At 43.5% G+C, this 26,618-nt stretch overlaps 1 protein-coding gene across 1 annotated transcript; it reads left to right on the top strand.

Moving 5' to 3' along the window:
- The first annotated feature begins 552 nt into the window (after positions 1–552).
- On the top strand, positions 553–21,718 carry LOC142905990 (intelectin-1b-like). Its single transcript, XM_076053329.1, has 7 exons — positions 553–901; positions 4,655–4,783; positions 6,018–6,271; positions 8,083–8,241; positions 8,827–8,950; positions 15,262–15,368; positions 20,947–21,718. The coding sequence occupies exons 1-7, from the start codon at positions 850–852 to the stop codon at positions 21,097–21,099; spliced, it is 978 nt and encodes a 325-aa protein (XP_075909444.1). The 5' UTR covers positions 553–849; the 3' UTR covers positions 21,100–21,718.
- The last annotated feature ends 4,900 nt before the right edge of the window (positions 21,719–26,618 follow it).

The following is a 26,618-nucleotide window of genomic DNA, read 5'->3' as shown; positions in this document are numbered from 1 at the left end:
ATAGACTTAACATTTTAACAGGGTTTTATTTCACTTCTACTTTACAGGCGGGCGTCGTTTGTGCCGAGTGAGGCGGTAACATATTGGGTTAAAATTTCCACTCGCATTCAAAAGCTGTAACTTTCCACTGTTGGACAAAAACAAGCCGATTGTCTCACATTTCCTTCCTTCCCGAGTAGGTGGTCTCTGATTTATCTGATTTGTCTCGCCATTTTCCTCACCCCGCGTCTTCATCATCATGTGCCTTCCCTCGATCCCCACTCAACAGTTCATTTTGTTCCTCTCACTGTCGTCAATTCTCCCAACGTATATTCCACTTGTGTTTTGTTTGGGGGTTCGACGAAATTTAATTGATTATAAAAATGTATGTAAACAACCGTTAAATAATAGTAAAGCTGTACTTAAAACATAAGCATTCTAAGAGTCAATGATCATTGTAAAGTGGATTTGCATAATATAGATGTCAGCTTTGTGTGTTTTTATGTTAATTTATTATTTGTAGATGAGGACATTGTTATGACTAGCATGGGATATTCAACTTGGCTGACCCTGAAAATATTTCCATATCCCCTATTTCCTGCCACAATACACTTCCCTGATTGGTTGCTGTAAGCAGGCATTAAACTATAAGTGTCTGTCCAACGCTCACAGAGCTGACCACTCCTGCTGTAGTCTGCAAGGCTGGTGTCTTAAACTAATAACCGATTCTGTTCTCACTCTAGTGCTCACAGTAAATCTTCACAAGTTGCGTTGGGGCTTTTGTTACCTGCAGCGGTTTGTTTTTCTTGTATTTACAGGCTTCTGATCGTTGTAGAGTTAGAGAGAGTTGCGTGGTATCGCTGCTTATCCATGGGGCTCTTCAAATTGCCGCTGTTTCTGAGCATTTCCACGACACTTTTATGTGAGTTCCTTTTTATAAAAGTTTACTAATTTATATAATCGATACAATTTGCAAGTACGTAATTTGACTCCCTTGAGACTCTTTTTACCCGGTTACACAGTAACATGCACATGAATGTTAAAATTATTTTGAAACGTGCGTATGCAACCGTGCGAATCAGAGGTGTGGGGAAAGGACAACAAAGTTGAATGAAGTTCAATTTAAATTTTGATTTAAAGCTTTCGTGACTGCAGTAATTCATATTCTTAGTTTTTTCGGTAAAGTCACGTTGAAGAGAAACAACAAAATAACAAAATATATATAAAACAATAAAATAAAAAATAAAATAATAAAAAAAATTCTCACGACGTTTCGACCATAACTCAAACGGTCATCATCAGGTGTGTTGGTTTGCATAAATGTATTTTTAAACGGCACATTTATTTATTTATAAAAAACGTTGGCGTCACGCGCAGCGATTTGGCAGTTTGCCCAGGACTAGTCCATCTATTTTTTTTTTAAAGAGGAGGAGGGAGACGAATTTTTTTATAATGTATGCTGTCTGAAAGCCACTGTAAGCGTGAACAATCAATTAAGAACTGAAATGGTTTATCAAATCTTTCCAATGATTGCTAAGATAGAATCCATCTTCTCGGTTGAAATTGTCTCTGTGCTTGTATATGTGGATAGCCTCATGAACGAATCTCTCATGGAAGCCAGATGGCTTACAAAGAACCTCCGTCTTGGAAAAGTCAATGGCATGTGAGCCTACTGAATTAGAACAATGATCTGCTACGGCCGAGGTGTTGGTCCTACCATGTTTAAGGTCTGCTTTATGTTCACGAATGCGGTCCGAGACATGGCGTTTGGTTTCTCCAATGTAACTACTACCACAGAGGCAACTTAGTTTGTAGACACCAGGGTATTGTATGTCCGGAATCACATCTTTTACAGACGGAACCAGATCACGGATTTTATGTAATGTGTTGAAACGGACCTGGATCTTGTGTTTATTCAAGATTTTGGAGATCTTTTTTGTGATCCCAGCAATGTAGGGTAAAGTGATGGTTTTGAAAGGCTCCTCAAGAGGGTTCTTCTTCATGGTTTGAGTGATAGCTTTGCGGATTGTATAGTCGGAGTAACCATTAGCCCTAAGAGCTTGGTGTACGTGCTTGAGTTCACTGCTTATGTGTTCCTGGTCGGATATGCATTGGGCTCTATGATACAGAGTCTTGATGAGAGAATTCTTCTGTGATGGATGGTGGTGGGAATCCGGTTTCAGATAAGCATCTGTATGGGTAGCTTTCCTGTAGACAGAGTGGCTCATTGAACCATCAAGTCTCTTTTTAATTAGGACATCCAAAAAAGGTATCTTGCCATCTATTTCGACGTCCATAGTAAATCTGATGGCTGGGTGTATGGAATTGATGTGGTCGAAGAATTGGTCTAGAGCAGGCCGGCCATGTGGCCAGATGACAAAAGTGTCATCCACGTACCTCTTCCATAAGGTTGGGCGCAGAGTGGCAGTCTGGATGGCGTCAGTCTCAAATTTCTCCATGAAAATGTTAGCTATAACTGGAGAGAGGGGGGAGCCCATTGGGGTGCCCTCAGTTTGTTTGTAGAAAGTTCCATTCCAAGTGAAGTATGTATTGGTTAAACAGTGTCTCACCAGGGGGGGTACCTCAGTGTTTAGTCCTTGATAAACCAAGTCTTCAATGATTGCAATGGTGTCAGGTACAGGAACCTTGGTGAATAAGGAAACTACATCAAAACTGACAAGCAGGTCGTCTGGGGACAGGGAAATACCCTTGATTGTCGATACCAGGTGAGTAGAATTTTGTACCGCAGAGGTGGTCTTTCCCGTGAAAGGACGCAGGATTTCAGACAAAAAACGAGCTAGTTTGTAGGTGGGGGAGCTGATAGTAGAGACTATGGGACGAAGAGGTGTATCAACTTTATGTATTTTTGGTAAGCCGTATAATCTTGGTGGCCTGGCAGCAGAAGGTTTCAACGAAAACTGTTTAGATTGATCAATTAATGCGGTTGAATCAGAAATTATTTTGTTGGTTTGTGTGACGAGGCTGTTGGTGGGATCTCTTTTTATTTTTGTATAACTACCATCGTCGAGTAATTCTTTAATTTTGTTGTTGTATTCTATTTTATCCATGATGACAGTAGCATTGCCTTTGTCAGCTGAGAGGACTACAATATCATTCCTCTTTTTTAATTTATATAATTCAAAACGCTCATCTTTGCTGAGGTTGCTAGCTGGCATCTTAACGTTTTTGAGGGTTGCAGCGATTTCAGATCTTGCTACGTCTGCAGCGATGTGACCCAGGCCCCTGAGAGCAACGTCTACTTGGGCAATTATATCATTAACTGGTATGTGTTTAGGTGTGACTGCAAAGTTTAGACCTTTAGCTAAAACGGATTTCAGACCATCGGAAATAGAACTGTTACTGCGATTAATTACGACTTTATTAACGTCTAACTTTTTGGTGTGTGGGTCCGGTCTTTTGTTGAAGAGGAGGTTAAATTTGGAAATCAGGTTTTCCTTACATTTGGTCGACATAGTAGCAGCTGAAGAGGCAGTCATATTGTCTACATGTTCCCAATCCGATGTGGACATTATTGCCGTCAATGATAAGTGTGATTTGTAGAGTGTCTTGTCTAACTGATCTAGTTCTGTGCGTATAAGTCTGATTTTTTCTGAGATAAGAGCTAAGCTAGTTTTGAAAAGAATTCGTTTCGCATTAGAAGAAGTTACAGCAGCAGAGGTCAGTGTAAATGCGATTGGTATTACCCCAGAGTCGCGGCATCTCTTCAGGAAGGTGAGAGACTCGATCAGCTGAGCTTTCTTATCCCGGAGTTTGTTGAAGGATCTTAAAGTTATGTGAAAACCCTCCCCGTAGAGGCGATTAAATTTTGATTTAAAGCTTTTGTGACTGCAGTAATTCATATTCTTAGTTTTTTCGGTAAAGTCACGTTGAAGAGAAACAACAAAATAACAAAATATATATAAAACAAAAAAAAATTCTCACGACGTTTCGACCATAACTCAAACGGTCATCATCAGGTGTGTTGGTTTGCATAAATTTATTTTTAAACGGCACATTTATTTATTTATAAAAAACGTTGGCGTCACGCGCAGCGATTTGGCAGTTTGCCCAGGACTAGTCCATCTATTTTTTTTTAAAGAGGAGGGGGGAGACGAAATTTTTTATAATGTATGCTGTCTGAAAGCCACTGTAAGCGTGAACAATCAATTAAGAACTGAAATGGTTTATCAAATCTTTCCAATGATTGCTAAGATAGAATCCATCTTCTCGGTTGAAATTGTCTCTGTGCTTGTATATGTGGATAGCCTCATGAACGAATCTCTCATGGAAGCCAGATGGCTTACAAAGAACCTCCGTCTTGGAAAAGTCAATGGCATGTGAGCCTACTGAATTAGAACAATGATCTGCTACGGCCGAGGTGTTGGTCCTACCGTGTTTAAGGTCTGCTTTATGTTCACGAATGCGGTCCGAGACATGGCGTTTGGTTTCTCCAATGTAACTACTACCACAGAGGCAACTTAGTTTCTCTTCAACGTGACTTTACCGAAAAAACTAAGAATATGAAGTTCAATTTGTTCAACCCCTAAAATAATCAGATATGAAACAACAATGAAGTCTGAGAGTTAAACCACCGAGTTGGGATCGCCAAAAGAATCATGCTGCGCTTTGCTTGTGGGGTTTTAATCTGGGTGATGCTAATGCCTTGTGCTTACAGGTGCCGTTGTTGTGAGGACAGCAGTGTGCTTCTCAGCAGAGGATTGCAGTGGGATTCCACCAAAAAAATGGTCCGAGGAGCCGCCACACTCATGCCTTGAAATCAAACAGAAGACAAAAACAGAGAGAGGTGAGGCTAGATGCTTCACACAACGCTGTCTTCTAATTTAAATGAGATCTACCCCTAATTCAGCTGACACCGATATCGGGGATCCGACTCTGACATTTTAGCCCAGGGGTCGGCAACCTGCGACTCTTTGGCTGCCTCCTTGAGGCTCTTTGGCTGCACCCCTTGCGACTCTTTGGCTTCCCCTTGAGGCTCTTTGGCTGCCCCCTTGCGACTCTTTGGCTGCCCCCTTTGCGACTCTTTGGCTGCCCCCTTGCGACTCTTTGGCTGCCCCCTTGAGGCTCTTTGGCTGCCCCCTTGAGACTCTTTGGCTTCCCCCTTTGCGACTCTTTGGCTGCCCCCTTGAGACTCTTTGGCTTCCCCCTTTGCGACTCTTTGGCTGCCCCCTTGAGGCTCTTTGGCTGCCCCCTTGAGACTCTTTGGCTGCCCCCTTGCGACTCTTTGGCTTCCCCCCTGGCGACTCTTTGGCTGCCCCCCTTGCAACACTTTGGCTGCCCCCCTTGAGACTCTTTAGCTACCCCCTTGCGACTCTTTGGCTGCCCCCTTGCGACTCTTTGGCTGCTCGCATCTTGCCGAGGCTTCTCTGAACAAAATAGTGCCGTGGCTTAGTTTGCAATTGCGAGTTTGCGTTTTAAGTCAATGTTTTTAAATATTTAATGGAAACTGGTTAGTAAGTATGGGTATTCATAAGTCGGGCATTCGTAATTGGAGGACTGCTTGTATAGCTCAGTAGGCCTTTCCTGGTAAAATACAAAAAGTTTTAGTTCTAAAAGTTCATTCATAGTAATAATTTGTCATTTACACGTCCTCCCACTTCCTGCCGCTCGTCCCCTACCTCCTCAGCCCTCCCTTGGATCCCCGATCCCTCATCTGGGATGTTGGTGGATGGCAGGGCACGCTAGGGGATGTCGGTGGGGTCTGTTCATAGCTTTGGTACCACCAAACCATGCCCATGATTCCTACCACGTGATGCACCCCCTTTTACCCAGTAACAAAACACATGCATGCCACGTGACCCAGCCACCATCTCCGAGTAACGAATTGACCCATGCCACTGCAGTTGGCCCCTCTTTCAACCTCACAGCACTGCACACTGTACCAAAATATATATTTACCTACATAATTGGTTTGGGTATCACACGTGTTCTTTCAATGGAAAGATAGCACACGTAGAAACCCACGTTTGGTCCACATCCACACAACTCATTTGTTGAATCTGTTCCCTTTGCTCACAAAGATGGGCTATACTCGCTGCAAACGAAGAGCGGGCAGTCCTACCAGGCGTTCTGCGATATGAACACCAACGGAGGAGGCTGGACTCTGGTCGCCAGCGTCCACAAGAACAACATCGCGGCCAAGTGTACCACAGGAGACCGCTGGACCAGTCAGCAGGGCAGCAATTCTGCAGTTCCATTCATAGACGGGGATAAAAACTGGGCCAACCTCAACACATTTGGTGTGCCCGAGTCGGCGACTGATGACGACTACAAGGTTTATCGTTTACTCAAATGGCACTTCGACCATTTGGATTCGTACAAATGCAGCGGCATGAGCATGCGGGCTACTTGACACAGCCAACGCATCCTTGCCCACCGGAGAAGCTCAGATAGGGACTGTGTCCAGATCTTTCAAGGATTTGTTAGCTACTCACACAATCCAGCCTGGTTAAACCCAGGATGGATCATTTGCAGGCCAGTTTTGAATGTTTCTAACCAGCATAGATGTTAGATTAGGGGGGGGGTTCATGTTTCGCAAGCATAGAGAAGGGAGGGCATGACCGGTCAAGAACTGAAATTTTGTGTTGAGTGACAAACTAGGTAGCTTCCATAAAACGTTATGCAACCAATGTAAATATAATGCCGCCTAACTAATTTTGACCAAGACCTTGCTGCCAGGCAGGTGGCTTTGTTTTTGTGGGGCTGATAATAAGGCCCCATCGCTTAGTTCAGCAGGAGGGATTGTTTTCAAATCCTTCTCAGAGTGGGCAGAATTTAGTAAATCATCTGCATATGTAACACAGTTGACCAATAGGGAGCCATCCCTTGACTCCACCTCCCATGTTATCTATCCCAGATGGAAACTCAAGTTGTACATCCATCGAAATTTTATTGAGCTACGTGGTTAAAAGATCTTAAATAGTGTAGGGGCTAAAGAGTATCCCTGTCCCACGCCAAAGTGAAACAGAAATTGGCTCCAACTCATTGTCACACAGCTTTACCAGGGGCCTGCTCACCATCATAAAGGTCCGTGATGATTGTGAGCAGAGGGTCTTGGACTCAGAAAGCATGAAGAGCCCGGCCTATTGATGGTGCCATAGGTCTTGACTAGGTCAATAAAACAGATATGTAGGTCGTGTTGAAATTCCATACACCTCTGCTGAGCAAACGGACGGAGAAAATGGTGTCTGTGCACGACTGCTCCTATCGAGAAGCCTCTCCTCAGCATGTCTGGCAAGGCGGTGTTTGACAATACTTGCCAGGATCTTTTCCGGCACACTGAGGAGGAAGATGCCCTGGTAGTTGCAATCAGTGTGGTCCCCCTTTTAAAAATGAGCACCACCATGGAATCCTTACAATCCTGCGAAACCTGTCATGTGGACCAGATGGTTGTAATGATGTAACATAGGGTATGTCTGCACACAATCACCGTCCTCCCTCAGCAATTCGCTTGAGAAGCAATCTCTACCTGGTGCTTTACCTGGTCTCAAGCTCCAGATCATCCTTTGCACTTCCTTAATAGATGGCACGACACCCAACGACTCATGGGGAGCAGCTACTTCCTCCAATAGTTGAGGCACTGTGGCCCTAGCAGTGTCAACCCCACCTTGTCCCATGATCTTATTTGAGTTGAAGGGGTTTCCCTCCAAGACCTGACAGAAATGCTCAAACCTGCAAACCCGTTCTTGGGGGTTAGAGGTCGGATCAGTGTTCTTTCCCTTAAGGATGGTAATAGATGTGGCGCTGCAATTACTTTGTAGAAGATAAACTTTGAACCCAACCACTTTTAGGAAGGAACCAGAGACAAATGTAGAAGCAGGTAGCTTATACGTACATAAAATTTGTGTCCATCCATCACGCTGTGGATCTCCCAAATGATATGTAGGAGGAAATCATACAAAAGATAAAACAATTGCTTTGAAGGTCTGCCAACATAGACAAATATATATATATATATGATATTGCTTGATTATTTTAAGTGAAGGTGCTGAAACAGGCGAAGAAAATGTTCATTCGTAAATACGCATGCCCGCTTTGTTAAGTTGTTTATTGTAGTTGTGTTGCTTGTGTGTTTTATTTATTCAGAACCCGGGATATTACGATCTGGAGGCAAATGACATAGCAGTGTGGCATGTTCCTAACGGGACTCCTTTACCTGCGTGGAAGACATCATCGCTCTTTCGCTACCACACGGAGTCGAAGTTTCTGGCTGCCTTTGGAGGAAGCTTTTATTCCTTTTTCAAGGTAGAGTCCTTTGTCTGACTTGTGACTCATGAGGTTGATAACCTTATATCAAAATTGTACGGGTGTGTTATATGCCTTTTGGCCAAACCACCTTGAAGGCCCTAAACTTTTCAGATCTCAGAAGCTAATCAGGATAGATCTTGCATAGTGATTTAATAATTGACCTGCAAGGTTTAATTTAATGGATATATTTCTGGAGCTCAGCCCCAGATAACTCTGTTGGAAATTAATGCCCATTGACCAGGAGGTACAGGTTGTTATCGCGCCGTCAGGCCTTTACAGTGGATAGCAATGGACAGTGGAGCGATATATGTCCCTATGTATGTCTATGCCTCCACATGTATGCTCCCTACCTCCACCAATCTGCACTTGTCCAATGTGCTGATGTATGGCCACGTACCCCGATGACCCACAAAGGTGTTGGTAGACCTTAATCTAGCAGTGATTTGACGAAAAGGAAAACGCATACATGATATGGGTGATCTTAATGGGAGCGTACACATGAATAAACACATTTTAAGTGGCGTAACATTGTTCTGTTGTTTTCAGGTAAATATTTATTGATGGTTCTCCTTTTGTTTGCAGAATTTCTTCCCATTAATGTACAATTCCGGAAGCTGTCCCACCAATAATGGGCCTGCCTACCCCATTGTTTATGACTATGGAAGTGACGCAGTCGTCAATTCTCTCAGCTGCCCTAACTGTTTGAGTAAGTATTGCTTATACTGGTACTTTATCTGCAATGCGGTCTGATTGACAGATTTTGACTTAAAACTTTCGTGTCTGCAGGAATTCATATTCTTTGGTTCTTTCGGTAAAGTCACGTAGATTGAAAAATAATAATAAAAAAGAAACTGAATAAAAATAAATAATAAATTTGAAATAAAAATAATAAGAACAACTAATGTAGACTGTAGCCTGGTTCTTAACGTCGGTGAGTGCACTGGCAGTCTATAATGTAGACTGTAGCCTGGTTATTAACCAGAGTGAGCGTACTGGCAGTCTTTAATGTAGACTTATTGTTGGTTCTTTCAGTAATAAAAATAAAATAAAAAAATTAAAACAAAAACCAAGACGTTTCGATCGCAACACAAGCGGTTGTCATCAGGAAAAGGGGGGTTAGCCTCTAAAGGCAAACTGTTTATAAAGGCTGAGAGATGGGCGTAGCCCAAGTGTGTCAGCAGCATGGGTGGGGCAGCTAATGTTAATGTTGGAGAAAACAACGATACCGGCAGTGGGTCTACACCAATCAAAGGGCCGCAAGGCAATCATTGCACCTCGCTCCACACACCCACCCTGCTGACGGCGGAGGTTGACAAGAAAACAAAAATCAAGTCATGACGCAAAGTGGTTGATGACATATTTCCAATTATTTTTGAGTTTATAAAAATCCTCTCGGTTGAAATTGTGTCTGTATATATGGATGGTTTCAAGAACGTTTGCAAAGTACTATTGTCTTAGAAAAATAAATTTCGTGTGAGCCAGCCGTATTAAAATAATGATCAGCCACGGCAGAAGAATTGGTCCTACCGTCTTTCAAATCTTCATTATGCTCACGAACACGGTCCGAGATATGTCGCTTAGTCTCCCCAATGTAAAGGCTGCCGCAAATACAGCTTAGTTTGTAGACTCGGGGATATTGCATGCCAGGAATCATGTCCTTCCCAGATGGGATCAGATCACGAATTCTATGTACTGTGTTAAATCGGACCTGGATCTTGTGTTTATTCATGATTTGGGAAATATTTTGGTTACCCCTGCTATGTATGGCCAGGTGATGGTTTTGATTGGATCCTCAGATGGCTCCTTCATAACAGTTGGGGTGATGGCTTTGCAGATTGTGTAGTCAGGATATCCATTCGCCTTGAGAGCTTGGTGTACGTGTTTGAGTTCACTGGATAGGTGTTCATGGTCGGAGATACATTGAGCTCTATGGTGTAGCGTTTGATGAGGGAATTATTCTGGGATGGATGGCGGTGGGAAACAGGTTTTAGGTAGGCGTCAGTATGGGTTACTTTCCTGCAGACAGAATGGCTCATTGAGCCATCTGGTCTCTTTTTGATTAGGACATTCGATAAAGGTAGCATGTCATCCTTTTATACCTCCATGGTGAATTTGATGGTTGAGTGTATGGAATTGATGTGGTTGAGGAATTGGTTCAGAGCCGGTCAGCCATGTGGCCAGATGACAATCGTGTCATCCACGTACCTCTACCACAAGGACGGGCGTAGAGTGGATGTCTGGATGGCGTCCATCTCAAAATTTTCCATGAAAATATTGGCTACAACTGGAGATAAGGGAGAACCAATTGGGGTACCTTCAGTTTGTTTATAGAATTTTCTATTCCAGGTGAAGTATGCATTGGTGAGGCAGCATCTCACCAGCACCGGTACATCAGAATTCAATTTTTGTTGGACCAAATCTTCAATGATTGCAATAGTATCGGGCACAGGAACTTTGGTGAGCAAAGAAACTACATCGAAACTCACGAGCAAATCACCTGGGGACAGTGAGATGTCTTTAATTGATGACACTAGGTGAGCCGAGTTCAGTACCGAAGAGGTGGTTTTACCAGTGAATGGCTGCAAGGTCTTAGGCAGATATCGGGCCAGTTTGTAGGTGGGTGAGCCAATGTTGGAGACGATGGGAAGAAGGGGTGTACCTTCTTTATGATTTTTGGTAGGCCATATTATCTTATTCATATTCTTGGTTCTTTCAGTAAAGTCACGTAGAAGGTAAATAATAAAATAATAATAAAACATAATAAAATAAAATTATCACGACGTTTCGGCTACAACACAAGCAGCCGTCCTCAGGTGAAGAACAGAGCTGTCGGAAAAACAGCATCCTAATGAACACTGCTAAGCTTGGCAGCGTATTTTAAGCTGGATGAGAGGAGCAGAGCGCCTTGACAAAGGAGTTTACATATCAACAGAGGCATTTAGTATATTGACGCTAAAGAACTGCAACTACCTCTACTACCATACAATAAACCGATGTGAAAAAACTATGTATAGACTATATCAATATAATCAATGTACTCAATATACTCTCCAATAAGCTGAGCTATTAAAATTAAGTAACTTGGTATACACTGACTATATATTGACTACCATACAGTGAACCGATAAAAAAACTAAAATAAACTACGTTAATATATTTTGATTTAAAGCTTTTGTGACTGCAGGGATTCATATTCTTGGATCTTTCGGTAAAGTCACGTAGGTATAAAATAAACTAAATCAAGATGTTTTGGGCGCAACACAAGCGTCTGTCATCAGGTGAGAAAGCATGTTCTGCTGCTGAGGCAGACTTTTAAAAGGTTTGAAATGGGTGTAGCCCAAGGGTTATAAAGTGGCCAGGGCTAGTGATGTGAATGTGAGAAATTAGCATGTAACTGTAAGATCGGAGGAGAGCGGCCTTCTCGACGAGGGAGTGCAACCCAACGGGTGCAATCCAAAGGGCATGTGAGCATGAGAGTGCAATCCAAAAGACATGTGAGCATGAGAGTGTGATCCAAAGGACATGTGAGCATGAGAGTGCAATCCAAAAGACATGTGAGCATGAGAATGCAATCCAAAAGACATGTGAGCATGAGAGTGCAATCCAAAAGACATGTGAGCATGAGAGTGCAATCCTAAAGACATGTGAGCATGAGAGTGCAATCCAAAGGTGTGAGAGTGCAATGCATGAGAGATTTAAGAGAGAGGCATAGAGAGAGAGAGAAACAGAGAGTCGGAAATATCAGCTGACATAGGCAGGTAGGATGGAAACATCACAGTCAGTTAAGATTTTACCTGGTTAATAGCGTCCTTCGAATGATTGCTCAGTGTGTACCCATCCTCTTGGTTGAATTTGTGTCTGTGTTTATATATCTGGATGGCTTCATGAACAAATCTCTGCAGGTAGCCGATAGGTTTGCAGAGTACCTCCGTCTTGGAAAAATAAATTTCATGCGAGCCCACAACGTTTAAACAATGATCGGCAATGGCAGAGGTATTGGTCCTACCGTGTTTCAGATCTGCCTTGTGTTCACGAACACGGTCCAAGACAAGTCGTTTCGTTTCCCCAATGTTACTGCTGCTACAACCACAACTCAGTTTGTAGACACCAGGAATCACATCCTTTACAGATGGGATTAAATCACGGATTTTGTGTACCATTTTGAAACGAACCTGGATCTTGTGTTTGTTTAAGATTTTGGAAATCTTTTTGGTAACCCCCGGGACAGACGGGGCGTAACATCAGCATAAGATAAAAAAAAACACCAAAGAAATATTAAATTATCTCAACCACAACTGTCGGCAGTGGCAGAACATGCTTGTCAACAAGGACACTCAATTGATTTTAATAACGTTGAAGTGTTGTGTAAAACTAATCATTACTGGCAAAGACTAATTAGAGAATCCATTGAAATCGAGAGAAATAGAAATAACTTTAATCGCTCTGACAGCTACAGGCTTAGTGCGGCTTGGAAGCGTATTATTAAATAATGTTGTGAGCCCACATCGGGGAGCCCTTTGATGTGAGCTTTGAGAAGTGGGTGTTACCCGCAGCATTCTATCAAAAAGCTGCTTAGCCCAGCCCTCCCACCCACCCACGCCCCCTTACTGACTCCTCCCCCTCCCTTAACCTGTATATAATCCAAGGTCGTCTCTGAACTGTGCTCCTAACACAGACATTCTGCGTTGACTTTTCCACCTGAAGACGGAAGCTTGTGTTGCCTCCAAAACGTCGTGATTTAATTATTTTCTTTTATTTTGTTTTATTTTATCTACGTGACTTTACCAAATAAAACCAAAGAGAATGCATATTACAATTCCTTATACGGGAAACATACGAATTAACGGATTACTAACGTAGCATATAATCACAATAACACACATTACAACTAATTACTAATCTACAACTCATTACTAATAATAACCATTGACTGATTTCCAATCGATTATATAATTGTAATATCCCCCCCCCCCGCCTCAAATCACTGCACCTGAACGAGTTAAATGATGACGTCACCCTGCTGCTCTATTTAAGACCGTGAGCAAGTAAGAGCTTTACCATTCTGGCGAATTGCCCGATGATGCTGGATGTAATTACTAGTGAAACGTCGTACTACTAAAACTGTAAATGTTGTGGATTCACTCTTCAACGCACCGGTGAGCTAAAGTAGTGAACTATTTGTCTTTTGTCAACGTGACACTTTTTTGCTGATTGGCCATGTCGGGTGGTGAGGGTTACGACACATTTATAAATAACGCGATCTAACCCAAAACCTTTATTATGAACCCGTGCTATGTACGGTAAAGTGATGGTTTTGGTTGTATCCTCAGAAAGTTGTCTCTGCATGGCTGAGGAGACAGCTTTGCGGATTGTTGATAACGTAGGCAATTCATCTTGACTTAAAACTTTCGTGACTGCAGGAATTAATATTCTTGGGTCTTTCGGTAAAGTGATGTAGATAGGTTCAAAGAAAATAACAAAAACTACGACGTTTCGATCGCAACACAAACAATCGTCATCACGAGAAAAAAGTGTTTTTTCTCCTGATAATTTTTTATATGAAAAAAAATCTTTTTTGTCCTGATGACGATTTTTGTGTTGCGATCGAAACGTCATAGTTTTTTGTTATTTTTGTTATTTTCTTTGAACATGTCTACGTGACTGTACCGAAAGACCCAAGAAATAGGCAATTCATCTCTAGTACAATATAATAGTTTTAGAATGTTGTGTACCATGCCAAATATTACTCAGATTTTTAGTTTTTCCAAAACTCCAGCTAATTTGTCGGTTACTCCTGCAATATGGTAATTTAATTTTGATCGCTTTCAGCAGTATTGCTGTTCGATCTTGGTTTGGCATTCAATGCTCTGTTAATTTGAGCATAATTGTAGCCATTTAATTGTAGCGCTTCTTTAACATGATTAATCTCTCTTCTCAGACTTTCACCATCTGACACTGTTTTGGCCCGATGTATGAGTGTCTTGATGAGAGAGGATTTATTAGCGGGTGATGATGGAAATCTACATTCAGATGACTAATCTATTATATAATTACAATACCCCCTCCTCCCTCTCTGATCTCTGCACCTGATGGGTTCAGTGATGACGTCGTCCTGCTGCACTATTTAAGACCGGAAGCAGGTGGATTGCTTCACTATTCTAGCAAATCGACCGATGATGCTGAATGTAACTATCAGCGAAACGTTGTTCTACTCAAATTGTAAATATTGTGGATTTACCCTCCAACACACCGGTGGTCTGTAGTAGTAACTAAATGACGCGTTGTTTACGTGACAAACCTTACTGGCTGTGTCTGGTGGTGGAGGGTTACGACAAAGTTATACTTACGCGATCTAACTTAAAAATATTTTATGAATTCACTATCCGTTCCAAATATCTTGTACACAAGCTCCTAAACTGAACACCTTTATTAATTTATTTTGAGTAGTTTACAATTACGATAAAAAAATAAAGGTATTTTATGCACCCGTGATTCCTAATGCGAGGGACAAAGCAAACCCCTGTTCCCCCCCTCCTACCCACAAATATAGAAGTCAAACTCCGCCTATACCAACCAATTCTCAATCCATTTCATCTGCCCAACCTCCTGGATTGAAGGCACTTTGTTGGTGAAGTTCCCCGCGAATTGCAACTTTGCAACTGACCTCTCTGATCGCTGTGATTCCCCGATCTACCTGTTGCCCAATTTGATCCCCCCACCCCTTGTGGACGATTGTAGGATAACCTTTTCTGCATTGAGGGCCCTTCGTTGTTGGCCTCTTCAACAATTCTCTTGAGACTGGCACGGTGCCCAACACTTTTTTTAACGATGGCTGCAGTCACCCCACTCTTGAAAAAAGCGAGGTTTTTTGTAACAATCATTATCCTAAAGCTGTGGAAAAGTGAGCGGTGCCGTGTGGACCATTTAAGCATTCCAGAAATGCAGAAGCTTCATTGTTAATGAGAAATGAAGTTGACCGTTATAAATGCATGCAATAAATGAGACAAATTTCCACAGGCGGAACGACATCAGGGTTTGTACAATTCAGAGTGTTTAACAACGAGAGAGCCCCATTTGCCATCTGCTCTGGGTTGAAGGTCGTCTCCAACTGTGACACTGAACATGTGAGTACTTCAAATACTTGCTGTCGAGCACGCTGCTACACTGATGGCAGCACAGACCAGTGCATACAAATACAGTATACACTATATCATGGGACCTTTTGCTAGTAACAAAGTATAACAAAAATAATAATAGCTTTAACTCTTTCTGGCAAATAAAACACGTTTCAAGATTACTCATTGTTTTTTTCGGTAAAGTCACGTCTGTAGAAATACAGTAAAATTATATAAAACAAAAAACAAAAAAACAATCACGACGTTTCGATCACAACGCAAGCGATCTTCATCAGGTGTCAAGAACAAATCACGGAGGTAAATACAACAAAAAGATGAGAGACAAGAATTCAACAAACCTGAAAAAACATTTTGTGAAGCACTTCCAGTCAGGCCAACAACACAGTTAGACACTTCCTGGCGGACCACGAATTTCAGAAGAGTGTTAAATTTCGTGTTCAACCGTTGTATTTACCTCCGTGATTTGTTCTTGACACCTGATGAAGATTGCTTGCGTTGTGATCGAAACGTCGTGATTGTTTTTGTTTTAATATAATTTTATTGTATTTCTACATACGTGACTTTACCGAAAAAAAACAATGAGTAATTTTATGCAGTCACGAAAGCTTTAATACTTTATTACGTTTCAAGATGTTGAAACAGCAAATATATACCTTTTGCAAGGAATCGAGTCTGCATGGGACGTGATGTGACGTCATCGTCGCGCTTGTGCCAGAATATAATGCACTTTTAAGCATTGAAGGTTTCCTGGCGAGGAGTCAGACACAGGTATTATGGGTAATTGACCGAGATAGACGGCTGATAATATTTACCACCTGTGCTCCCCACCGATGCTTTGCTCGTTTCTCTTTCGCATCACGCCTTCAAATCAAAATAAATTTAACCGTTTGGATAGCTACCGTCTTAGTGCTGCGTGGAAGCGAATCATCAAATAATAAATTATTTAAATGCATGCCTACGAAGGGCAACGTACTTCAATAGTGATTACCGTTGGTAGGGCTATTTTAGTAAACACAATAGATAGGAAGGACAAGTTCAAAGGGCTCGCATAATGCACACGCATAATACTCTTTGGTTCTATTCGGTAAAGTCACGTAGGTAAAAAAAAAATTCACGACGTTTCGGCCACAACACAAGCGGCCTTCATCAGGTGAAGGGACCAGCCTGTCTCGAAGACTGCGCTGGAGTGAAACAGAGCCAAGCTCAGACTGCGACCTTTAAGCTGTGTGAGAGGGATTAAGGTGCCTCGACAAAGGAATTAGCATATAAAAAATAGCATTTGATTGGCAGACTTAGCATGATGAAAGGTGTAGCTCGCGGCAGTGCACCTTTAAGCCGTGTGAGAGGGATTAAGGTGCCTTGACAAAGGAATTAGCGTAAAAATTAGCATTTGATTGGTGGACTTATCATGATGAAAGGTGTAGCACAGTGATCGGCACCGGCAGTGCACCAGCCTGTGCTGCGAAAGTTTGGGGTACCACTACTTGAAAAAATATACTGTACCAATGAAAATGAGTTTGATGTTTAGTTCGATTTAGAACATCTTTCCAATGGTTGCTTAATTTGAAACCATCTTTTCGGTTTAAATTGTGTCTGTGTTTGTAGATCCGAATTGCCTCGTGAACAAATCTCTGATAAAAACCTGTGGGTTTGCAAAGAACCTTGGTATCGGAGAAAAGTATATCGTGATCACCCACAGCGTTGTAACAGTGATCAGCCACGGCAGAAGAATTCGTTCTGCCGTGTTTCAAATCTGATTTGTGCTCGCGAATTCGGTCAGAGACATGTCGCTTCGTTTCCCCGATATAGCAATCACCGCAGGTACAACTCAATTTGTAAACCCCGGGGTACTGTAAGTCAGGAATGACATCCTTCACGGATGGGATCAGATCACGAATTTTATGTACTGTATTGAACCGGACCTGGATCTTGTGTTTGTTTAGAATTTTGGAGATATTTTTCATAACGCCTGCTATATATGGTAGTGTGATGGTTTTGACCGGAGTATCAAGTGGTTGTTTCTGTATGGAGGGAGAAACAGCTTGGCGGATGGTACGGTCAGAGTATCCATTCCTTTTGAGGGCCAGGTGTACATGTTTTAATTCACTGGTCAGGTGGTGTTGGTCCGAAATGCAATGAGCCCTATGGTATAAAGTTTTGATGAGAGAATTCTGTTGGGCTGGGTGGTGGTGGGAATCAGGCTTCAAGTAGGAATCTGTGTGGGTGGGTTTCCTGTAGACAGAATGCCCCAATGAGCCTTCAGGTCTCCTCTCAAACAGAACATCAAAGAATGGTAGCTTGCCATTTTTCTCCACTTCCATGGTGAATTTGATGGCGGGATGTCTGGAATTGATGTGGTGTAGGAAAAGGTTCAGAGCTGGGAGGCCATGTGGCCAAATGACGAAAGTGTCATCCACATATCTCTTCCACATGGAAGGTCTGAGGATGGAAGTCTGGATGGTGTCCGATTCAAATTTCTCCATGAAAACATTGGCTATCACTGGTGACAAGGGGGGACCCATGGGAGTACCCTCATTTTGCTTGTAGAAGGAACCATTCCAAGTGAAGTAAGTGTTGGTGAGACAGTGCCTGACCAGCGTAGGTACCTCGGGGTTTAGTCCATGTTGTACCAAATCTTCAATTATATCAATGGTATCAGGTACCGGGACCTTGGTGAACAAGGAGACCACATCGAAGCTGACAAGGATATCGTCAGGGGACAGTACAACGTCTTTGACCATAGAAACCAATTGGGCTGAGTTAAGTACTGCTGAGGAGGTCTTGCCAGTGAAAGGTAGCAAGGTATCCGACAGAAAACGTGCTAGCTTATAGGTAGGGGAGTTGATCGTGGATACGATGGGTCGTAGTGGAGTGACTTCTTTATGAATCTTTGGAAGACCATAGAATCTAGGGGGTCTTGCAGCAGAAGGTTTTAGGGAGGGACGTTTAGTTGGTTCAATTAGGGAGGTCGAACTTGTGATGATCTTGTTGGTTTTCATAGTTAGGCTACTAGTAGAGTCATTTTTAATTTTTGAGTAACTACCATAATTGAGAAGGTCCTGAATTTTATTGTTGTATGAGTTTTTATCCATAATTATAGTGGCATTGCCCTTGTCGGCTGAGAGGATGACTATATCATGTCTCTCTTTTAATTTCGTGAGTTCAGAGCGTTCATCTTTGCTGATGTTGCTAACGGGTTTCTTAGCATTCTTAAGAATAGTAGCTATTTCAGCTCTCGCGACCTCTGCTTGGATGTGTCCTATATCTTTGAGGGCTACATCGACCTGAGAAATGATATCATCTATCGGTATATGTTTTGGGGTGACAGCGAAATTTAGTCCTTTAGCCAATACTGTTTTAAGATTGTCCGAAATCGGGGTGCTACTCTGATTGATAACAATTTTGTTAGCGTCTAGTTTTGTGATCTGTGGAACCGGGTTTTTCTTTGATAGGTGGTTGAATTTAGCAATTAGGTTAGCTTTGCATTTGATTGAAAGTGAATCGGCAGATGAAGCAGTCATGTTGTCTACGTGGTTCCAATCAGAAGGAGACATTTTTTGTGTTAACGTTAAATGAGCTTGTAGGAGAGCCCTGTCTAAAGTATTGAGTTCAAAACGGAGTAGTCTTATCCTCTCTGAGATTAAAGCGAGGCTGGCCTTAAACAGAATCTGTTTAGAGTTCGGTGAGGACACAGCAGCAGAAGTGAGTGTTAAGGCGATGGGCATTACCTTGTGGTCGCGGCATCTTTTGAGGAAGGTCAGCATCTCGATGAGCTGTGACTTCTTGTCCCGTTGTCTGTTAAAAGCTCTAACAGATAGGTGAAAACCCTCCCCGTAGAGGCTATCAATTCTAGATTTGAAGCCTTCGTGACTGTAAGGATCCATACTCGTTGGTTCTATTCGGTAAAGTCACGTAGGTAAAAAAAAAAATCACGACGTTTCGGCCACAACACAAGCGGCCTTCATCAGGTGAAGGGACCAGCCTGTCTCGAAGACTGCGCTGGAGTGAAACAGAGCCAAGCTCAGACTGCGACCTTTAAGCTGTGTGAGAGGGATTAAGGTGCCTCGACAAAGAGATTAGCATTTGATTGGCGGACTTAGCATGATGAAAGGTGTAGAACGCGGCAGTGCACCTTTAAGCTGTGTGAGAGGGATTAAGGTGCCTTGACAAAGGAATTAGCGTAAAAAATAGCATTTGATTGAGTTGTACCTGCGGTGATTGCTATTTTGGGGAGACGAAGCGACATGTCTTTGACCGAATTTGCGAGCACAAATCAGATTTGAAACACGGCAGAACGAATTCTTCTGCCGTGGCTGATCACTGTTACAACGCTGTGGGTGATCACGATATAATTTTCTCCGATACCAAGGTTCTTTGCAAACCCACAGGTTTTTTCAGAGATTTGTTCACGAGGCAATTCAGATCTACAAACACAGACACAATTTCAACCGAGAAGATGGTTTCAAATTAAGCAACCATTGGAAAGATGTTCTAAATCGAACTAAACATTAAACTAATTATCATTGGTACAGTATATTTTTTCAAGTAGTGGTACCCCAAACTTTCGCAGCACAGGCTGGTGCACTGCCCGTGCCGATCACTGTGCTACACCTTTCATCATGATTAGTCCGCCAATCAAATGCTAATTTTTACGCTAATTCCTTTGTCAAGGCACCTTAATCCCTCTCACACAGCTTAAAGGTGCACTGCCGCGTGCTACACCTTTCATCATGCTAAGTCCGCCAATCAAATGCTAATCTCTTTGTCGAGGCACCTTAATCCCTCTCACACAGCTTAAAGGTCGCAGTCTGAGCTTGGCTCTGTTTCACTCCAGCGCAGTCTTCGAGACAGGCTGGTCCCTTCACCTGATGAAGGCCGCTTGTGTTGTGGCCGAAACGTCGTGATTTTTTGTTTTTTTTGTTTTTTTACCTACGTGACTTTACCGAATAGAACCAAAGCGTATGGATCCTTGCAGTCACGAAAGCTTCAAATCTAGAACACATGCATAATGTACGTTGCCTCAGTATACCCCCCTCCCCCCACACATTGTGCAAGAGCGCAACTGCGTGGTCACCACATCTACGCCTCTGTATAAGGAACGAAACAGGTGGACATCTCCACAAATCTGGCTGTCGCCTGATGAAGCTAGTTGAAATTACTGGCGAAACGTCGTACTCAATTTGTAAATGTTGTAGCTTGGCTCTCCAACACACCGGTGTGCTGTACGAGTAACGAATTGGCACGTTCTGTTTACGTGACGAATCTTACTAATCGGCTGTGTTGGGTGGTGGCGGGTCTTAACGACACATTTATATATATGCGATCTAACCCAAAAACCTCTATTTTGCTTTCATTGTTGTTGGAAAGCGACTTGTTTCCAACTGCCCAGTAGCGTCCCTCATGGGCCTCCTCCACACACAGGGGCCGGTCTTGATTCCGCCGGTACCAGTCATCGGCAAGTCCAGTCAGCTCCACATCCTGAACCACATCAGCCTTTCTCCTCTCTCGCTCATGTGATGCCCGAGCACATGCCCACTCAAGGAAATGCCAATATCTATGTGTACAGTTCTGTGTAGGCGGAGGCGGTTACGTGCCTCAGGAATCCCCGAAGGAATGCGGTGACTTTGGTGCCTTCGACTGGAACGGCTATGGGACAGGTGTGGAATGGAGCGCATCAAAGAAGCTGCTGGAATCCGCCATCCTCATCTACTACCGTTAATCTGCCACCTGAAAAGCGCCCCGTGAGCAACTAAAGTGAATTTATTTACAAAAAATTGACAGACATAAGGTTAGTGCTAGGGTAGGAGCAGGGGACCTCACTGACTGGCGGGCCGAATGTTGCTTACGACTCAATTTCATACGGCCCACAGTCGGAAGACCCAAACAATATGTATCCATTACTGACAGCATCTTTGCTGCACTAATCGGCGCATGAGAATGAAATATTTTCTTTTTACAGATATGTTTCGTATATTTAGAGTGCCCAGTTACTTTCCTCAATGTAAGGGCCTCATTTTGCTCTATCGACACGCACATTAATTTTTCAGTCATTATTATAAAATGCTAAGGTTTATGTTAATGTGTGGTCTGCCAGAGATGATTTAAAGTCCTATTCGATCGTCCATAAAGAACGTATACCCCATCCCTTATACTCCGGATTGGTCATCCAGTTATGGTCAGGATGAGTAGATTGTCCTCTCTTCTAACAATTTGTATCCACCCCAACCCAGACCCATAGTCATTATTGCCGAGTCTGGCATTTTCACTTGTTGTTCACTTTTCACTTTGTGTTTTAAAGAATTACCAAATAATAATAAATAGCCGAGGCAATTGAATATTTTATTTCTGGGACACTATTTTTTTCCAGGGTGCACTTCACTCCGCGACTGGGGTACCAATCAATCCGAAATCAATGCTTCTCCGCAATGTCGAAACGCTAAACATCAGCATAAAAAATCCTTATCGAAATTTTTTACTTTGAATAGTGCATCGTGTCAGCTCGTCGAGATGAGTCGATTGCCGCATCGCCGACCATCAACATGCTAAAAGTGACTGCTTCACGGACATTATGCGAGAGCCGGGGTGCTATGGTACCCCGGGGTACCGCCATAAGGTTCATTTTAAGAACACTACTTTCAGCGGTTTCAGATCTCCCACAAAAATAAAAAACAAATCCCAAATTTGGCCCACAAAGGGGGCGAAGGGGGTCAGTGGTGTAGCCATCGATTCTGCAGGAAGTGCAACTGCACCAGGGCCCACACAGGAGAGGATCGCTCAGGCGGCAGGTCATGAAGAGGGGAGGAACTGGACAGGGTGCCCCATTTCATTACCTGGGCCCAGTGCCCAGGTAATGAAATGTTGCCCACACGATCCAGCTGTGATGACAAGGTTACGTCAATGCTCTCTCTCCCCTTGTCATTCGGGGGGGGGGGGGGGGTGATATGGCTTAGCGGTAGCACGCTCTCCACCTCATTCAGATGTCCACGGTTCGAATGCAGCGGCCACCCCTGATTAATACTGAGGGTGAGATAATTATAAGAATCATCATATGCGCCATCAGCTTTGGAGTGGACGTTCCAGATCCCCTTACATCATCATTCACAAGACTAGGCCATTGGGTGCCAGTTTTAAGATCCACATTTTCTTATCATGAAACTAATCTGCAACTTACTCCATTGGGATTAAACGTAAGCAATCGGCCCCAAACTGGCAGACTAATGCCCGTTTGCAGGCCAGGTACCGGGTCAGCTTGTGCCAACAGGGCCAGCTGCTACTGGGGCTGCCCTGTCGAATGTGTTGAGATGAGATGTGACGTGAAAGGAGGGCGCTATTATAAACAAAAACAAATTAATCCTACAATTACTCTACATTCACTTGTTCTACTCTATATTCACATGTTGTACTTAAGAGCAGAGATCCTTGCATATTCCTACAATACCCTTAAATCTCAAGTAACACTTTTATCTCACGTTACAGTCCAACTGATATATTCGTTACATTATACATGCTGCACTATTTCTTTAATTAATTTGCCATGTCTACATATTTGAATGCCTCAATAGTATGCCCCGTACAGCATTGGTCAACTTATTCCTGGCCTTAGCCCAGTATCTGTGAATCCCTTAAGGTCACTGCTCTTGACGAATTTTCAGGAGGGTGGTGGGGGGGTATCACTTTCGCTGATAAGACATCGTCAGTGTAAGGGTGCCGCCACACATTTGAAACCATTGGGGGGTTTGACAGCAGCACGATCATGATGATGGGGAAGGGGGGGTTCACATTCTTGTACTGTGGTGGGGGCCGCACGTCAGGGGCCGCACTAAAGGCCACCAGGGGCCACCGGTTGGCCCCGCGTGGGCCTTGCAATGAAGAGCCACTTGCCGACAGAGAGAGGCAGCAGACGTCCTCCTGTGGTTAGATTGAGGAGGTGCTACTCTGCCTCAAAAGAGTCGAACTAATCCTCTCCAGGTAAATAGGCCTGACAAGCCTTGGCAATTGACCTCGTGGTTAGTTAGCCAATCGAAATCCAGCACCGTTTCTGTTAATGGCCACGTGCTTCCTCACTTCAAAGTTCATCGAAAATCCACGTTTATTTTTGCTTTGAAGACAGACAAAACTTGATGAAAATTTTTTGTTCAATGATAGAAAAAAAAACAGTTACCGCTTTCTGTCAGAAGAGGGAGATACGTCCCCTTAACTGTTGAATCCTCATCCGCACTTTGCTTTTAATCAGCTCAACAATCCACGTGGAAGATTGAAAACCCCCTTTAGCTAAACCTGCACCGTATTCTGCCAAACTGCGTAATGCATACCTGTCAACCCTTTATCAGCGCCCAGCTTATTACAGACCAATTCAGACCTTTTTGGTCACCCCGTGCCCTTATAATTCTCAAAGTTCATCCTACAAAGTCCCATCACAAGGGAGAAACACAAAGTAAAAAAAAATGGATTTTTTCGCCCGTTTTGAAGCGACTATACGCCGTATGGACCTGAAAACTCAATTTTCCTGATCAAAAGAATTTGGGGTAAAACCGCGTGGGTTGACACGGTACGGTCATGGGAAAACCCCACCGTGTCTAGCATGTGTAGAGGTGTTAACTATGCGCTGTTGCGTAACCTGCGTTGCCACCAGGGCAGTGCAGCATTACCTCTGGGTACAACGGTTGGGGTCAGTCGAGGTGAAACGGATCGTGGCCAGGGTTTGGTGCGAACCAATCAGACGGTTCCACGTGGGAATGTATGATTGGTTCTACCTGGCCACGAAGGGGTATAAGACGGGTGACCCAACGGACCTCGAGAAGTTCTCTCCCTGCACGAAGACAGAAGACTGGGCTGAAGCCTAGCTAGGACCCTGGACCAGCCTTTCAGCCCTTCTAAGGGCTAAGGCTCGGCATACCCAGTGGTCAGGACCCACCGGGCCAGCGGTGGGTCAGATAGCCTCCCCTAGGTCCTAGCCGGAGGACTAGGATAGCGGTAGACGTGTGAGTCCCGCCAAGTCCGGAGGTTGTACCTCCTTAGGTATCAAGGAGGTTAGCGGTAGACGTGTGAGTCCCGCCAGGTCCGGAGGCTGTACCTCCCTAGGGTATCGGGTGAGGGGACCGAATATCCCTCTGTGTGTGTTAAGCGTTGTATAAGGAAATAATACAATAAACAGAGTGTGCCTCCGAAAGAAGTCTGCACGTCCTTACAACACTACACATGCTCCCTGTTAAATGTCTCTCAGCGAGCGAGATGAGGAAATATGTGAAACCAAACTTGATTTGAAGCTTTCGTGACTGCAGGACTTACTCTTTGGTTCTTTTGGTAAAGTCACGTAGAAAGAAAATAAATTAAATAATAGAATACGCCGGTTCGATTGCAACACAAGCAATCGTCATCAGGTATAGAACAAACCTAGTGAACTTATAGAGAGACAAAACACAGACACGGAGACACACAGACAGACACACAAGCAGAGAGAGACAACACAGAGACACACAGAAAGAGACACACAACATAGACACACAGAGACCCAACGCCTGTGTCGAGGCCTTAAATAGAGAGAGAGGGGGGGGGGGGGGTGCAGAGAGAGAGGTGGGTCCGCTGGCGTAGAGTAATTATCATGTCAATTAGAGAGCTGTGTGGAAATGTGAAACCATTTCTTTTTTTAATAAATGTTCACCCTTTGCCTAATGCAAGTCAACAATCTACCTAGGAGTATAACTGTGGACATTCAACGTTGGGCCAACATCAACCGACGTTGGATCCCAACGTGGAATGTCTGAATCTCTTAATTCGAGGGATATATAAACAACGCGCTTTTATTTGTGCCAGGCGATATTAATAGGCGGCTTCATAAGCGAACAACTAATTAACGATGCTGCATTTTTAGACAATTCATCTCCTTTTGATTGCGTGGAGTTTGTGGCTTTAGCTATTTGCTGATCATTTCTACTCTTATACAAAATACAACCCGTGCTAATAAAACGTATGCCAATTTATGTACGTGTACTGACTTTTATTGCCGTCGGAACGACATTTTCAACACTTTCTAACCTCCGGTTGAAACCAATAATTGCATATGTTCATTGAAATCTACATTGAAAACTCATTTATTTGGAACGGATTTTTGTGTTCAGTTTTGTTGGCATTCCACCGCACCCCTCTGATTACCACGGTTGGCTACGTACGGTGCAAAAGAAGTTCAACAAACATAGATTTGAGGGTTGTGGTGTTAGTAACATGGAATGCACAGCCAGCTACCGCTAAAGTCTTCTTAAAGTACCATGTCATAGAGAGATTACAATGCTAATCACCGATTTTCAAAGTTGTCGTCGGTATATTTTCACGATAGGAAGTGCCCATTCGTATATGTTGCGTGTTAAAGAATGGCTCGTGGAAGCATATATCACAGAGCCACCTCTGAGATCCCTGAAAGTGACCTCTGTTTCACTCAGTAGGGGGCAGCTCTATCCCTCCTGTGCAGTCACTCAAGAGTACCATGTGATGCTCGGTGCGTGACAGTAACACTGACATTTAATTTGCTAGCTGGAGTTTAGCCAAATTAAGAGAATAGTTAAAGTGAATGCGATTTGTTTGTTTTTGTGTGCAGATAGACTGAGACCATAAACTCCCTGCCCTTGAGAACCTGGTTTAACCTCAAGTACATGCCACCAGCCTGTATGTGAACTCCAGATCTCAGATCGAGCCAGCTCCACGCTGACATCAAAGTCACCCGCTCGCCACTTCTTATTACAAATCACTGTTGCAACTATGTCGAAACCATACAACGTAGAGTGGTGCATTAACAAAAGAGTAGATGCTTGACAATAACAAAATGCATTGAATTCACGCACTTTTGATGCCTGGTTACGCAATGGCACCTTCACTAACTGCATGGAACGCTGCCGCGGTCGAATCGGTTACCGCGCCGGACTTGCGACTGACCCAGAGGTCGCCGATTTGATCTCAGGTGAAGCGAGTTTCTTGAATCCTCCGGTGCCTCCATCCACCCAAGGGGTATGAAATGGGCACACCGCAGTTAGTCGATCGACTGGGTTCCATGTGGTGGGGGGCTAAAGTGCGGGTACTCTCACCTGCATTTAATACATCTGGCCCGCGTGGAAGAGTAGGCCAAGAACCCCCTATAGCGGCTCTATAGAGAGCTCCCTGTGGTGGAGGCCCTTCCGCTTAGCAGTGGCGTGACAAAGAAATAGCAATGCTGCGCCTTTATCTAATAACCGTGTAAATAACCCAACC

This window comes from Petromyzon marinus, chromosome 60, assembly GCF_048934315.1.
Source record: "Petromyzon marinus isolate PM22_M1 ecotype Great Lakes invasive population chromosome 60, UKy_Petmar_22M1.pri1.0, whole genome shotgun sequence".
Lineage (NCBI taxonomy): Eukaryota > Metazoa > Chordata > Hyperoartia > Petromyzontiformes > Petromyzontidae > Petromyzon > Petromyzon marinus.
The sequence above is the reverse complement of the archived record's forward strand: the minus strand, read 5'-3'. Positions and strand labels throughout refer to the sequence as shown.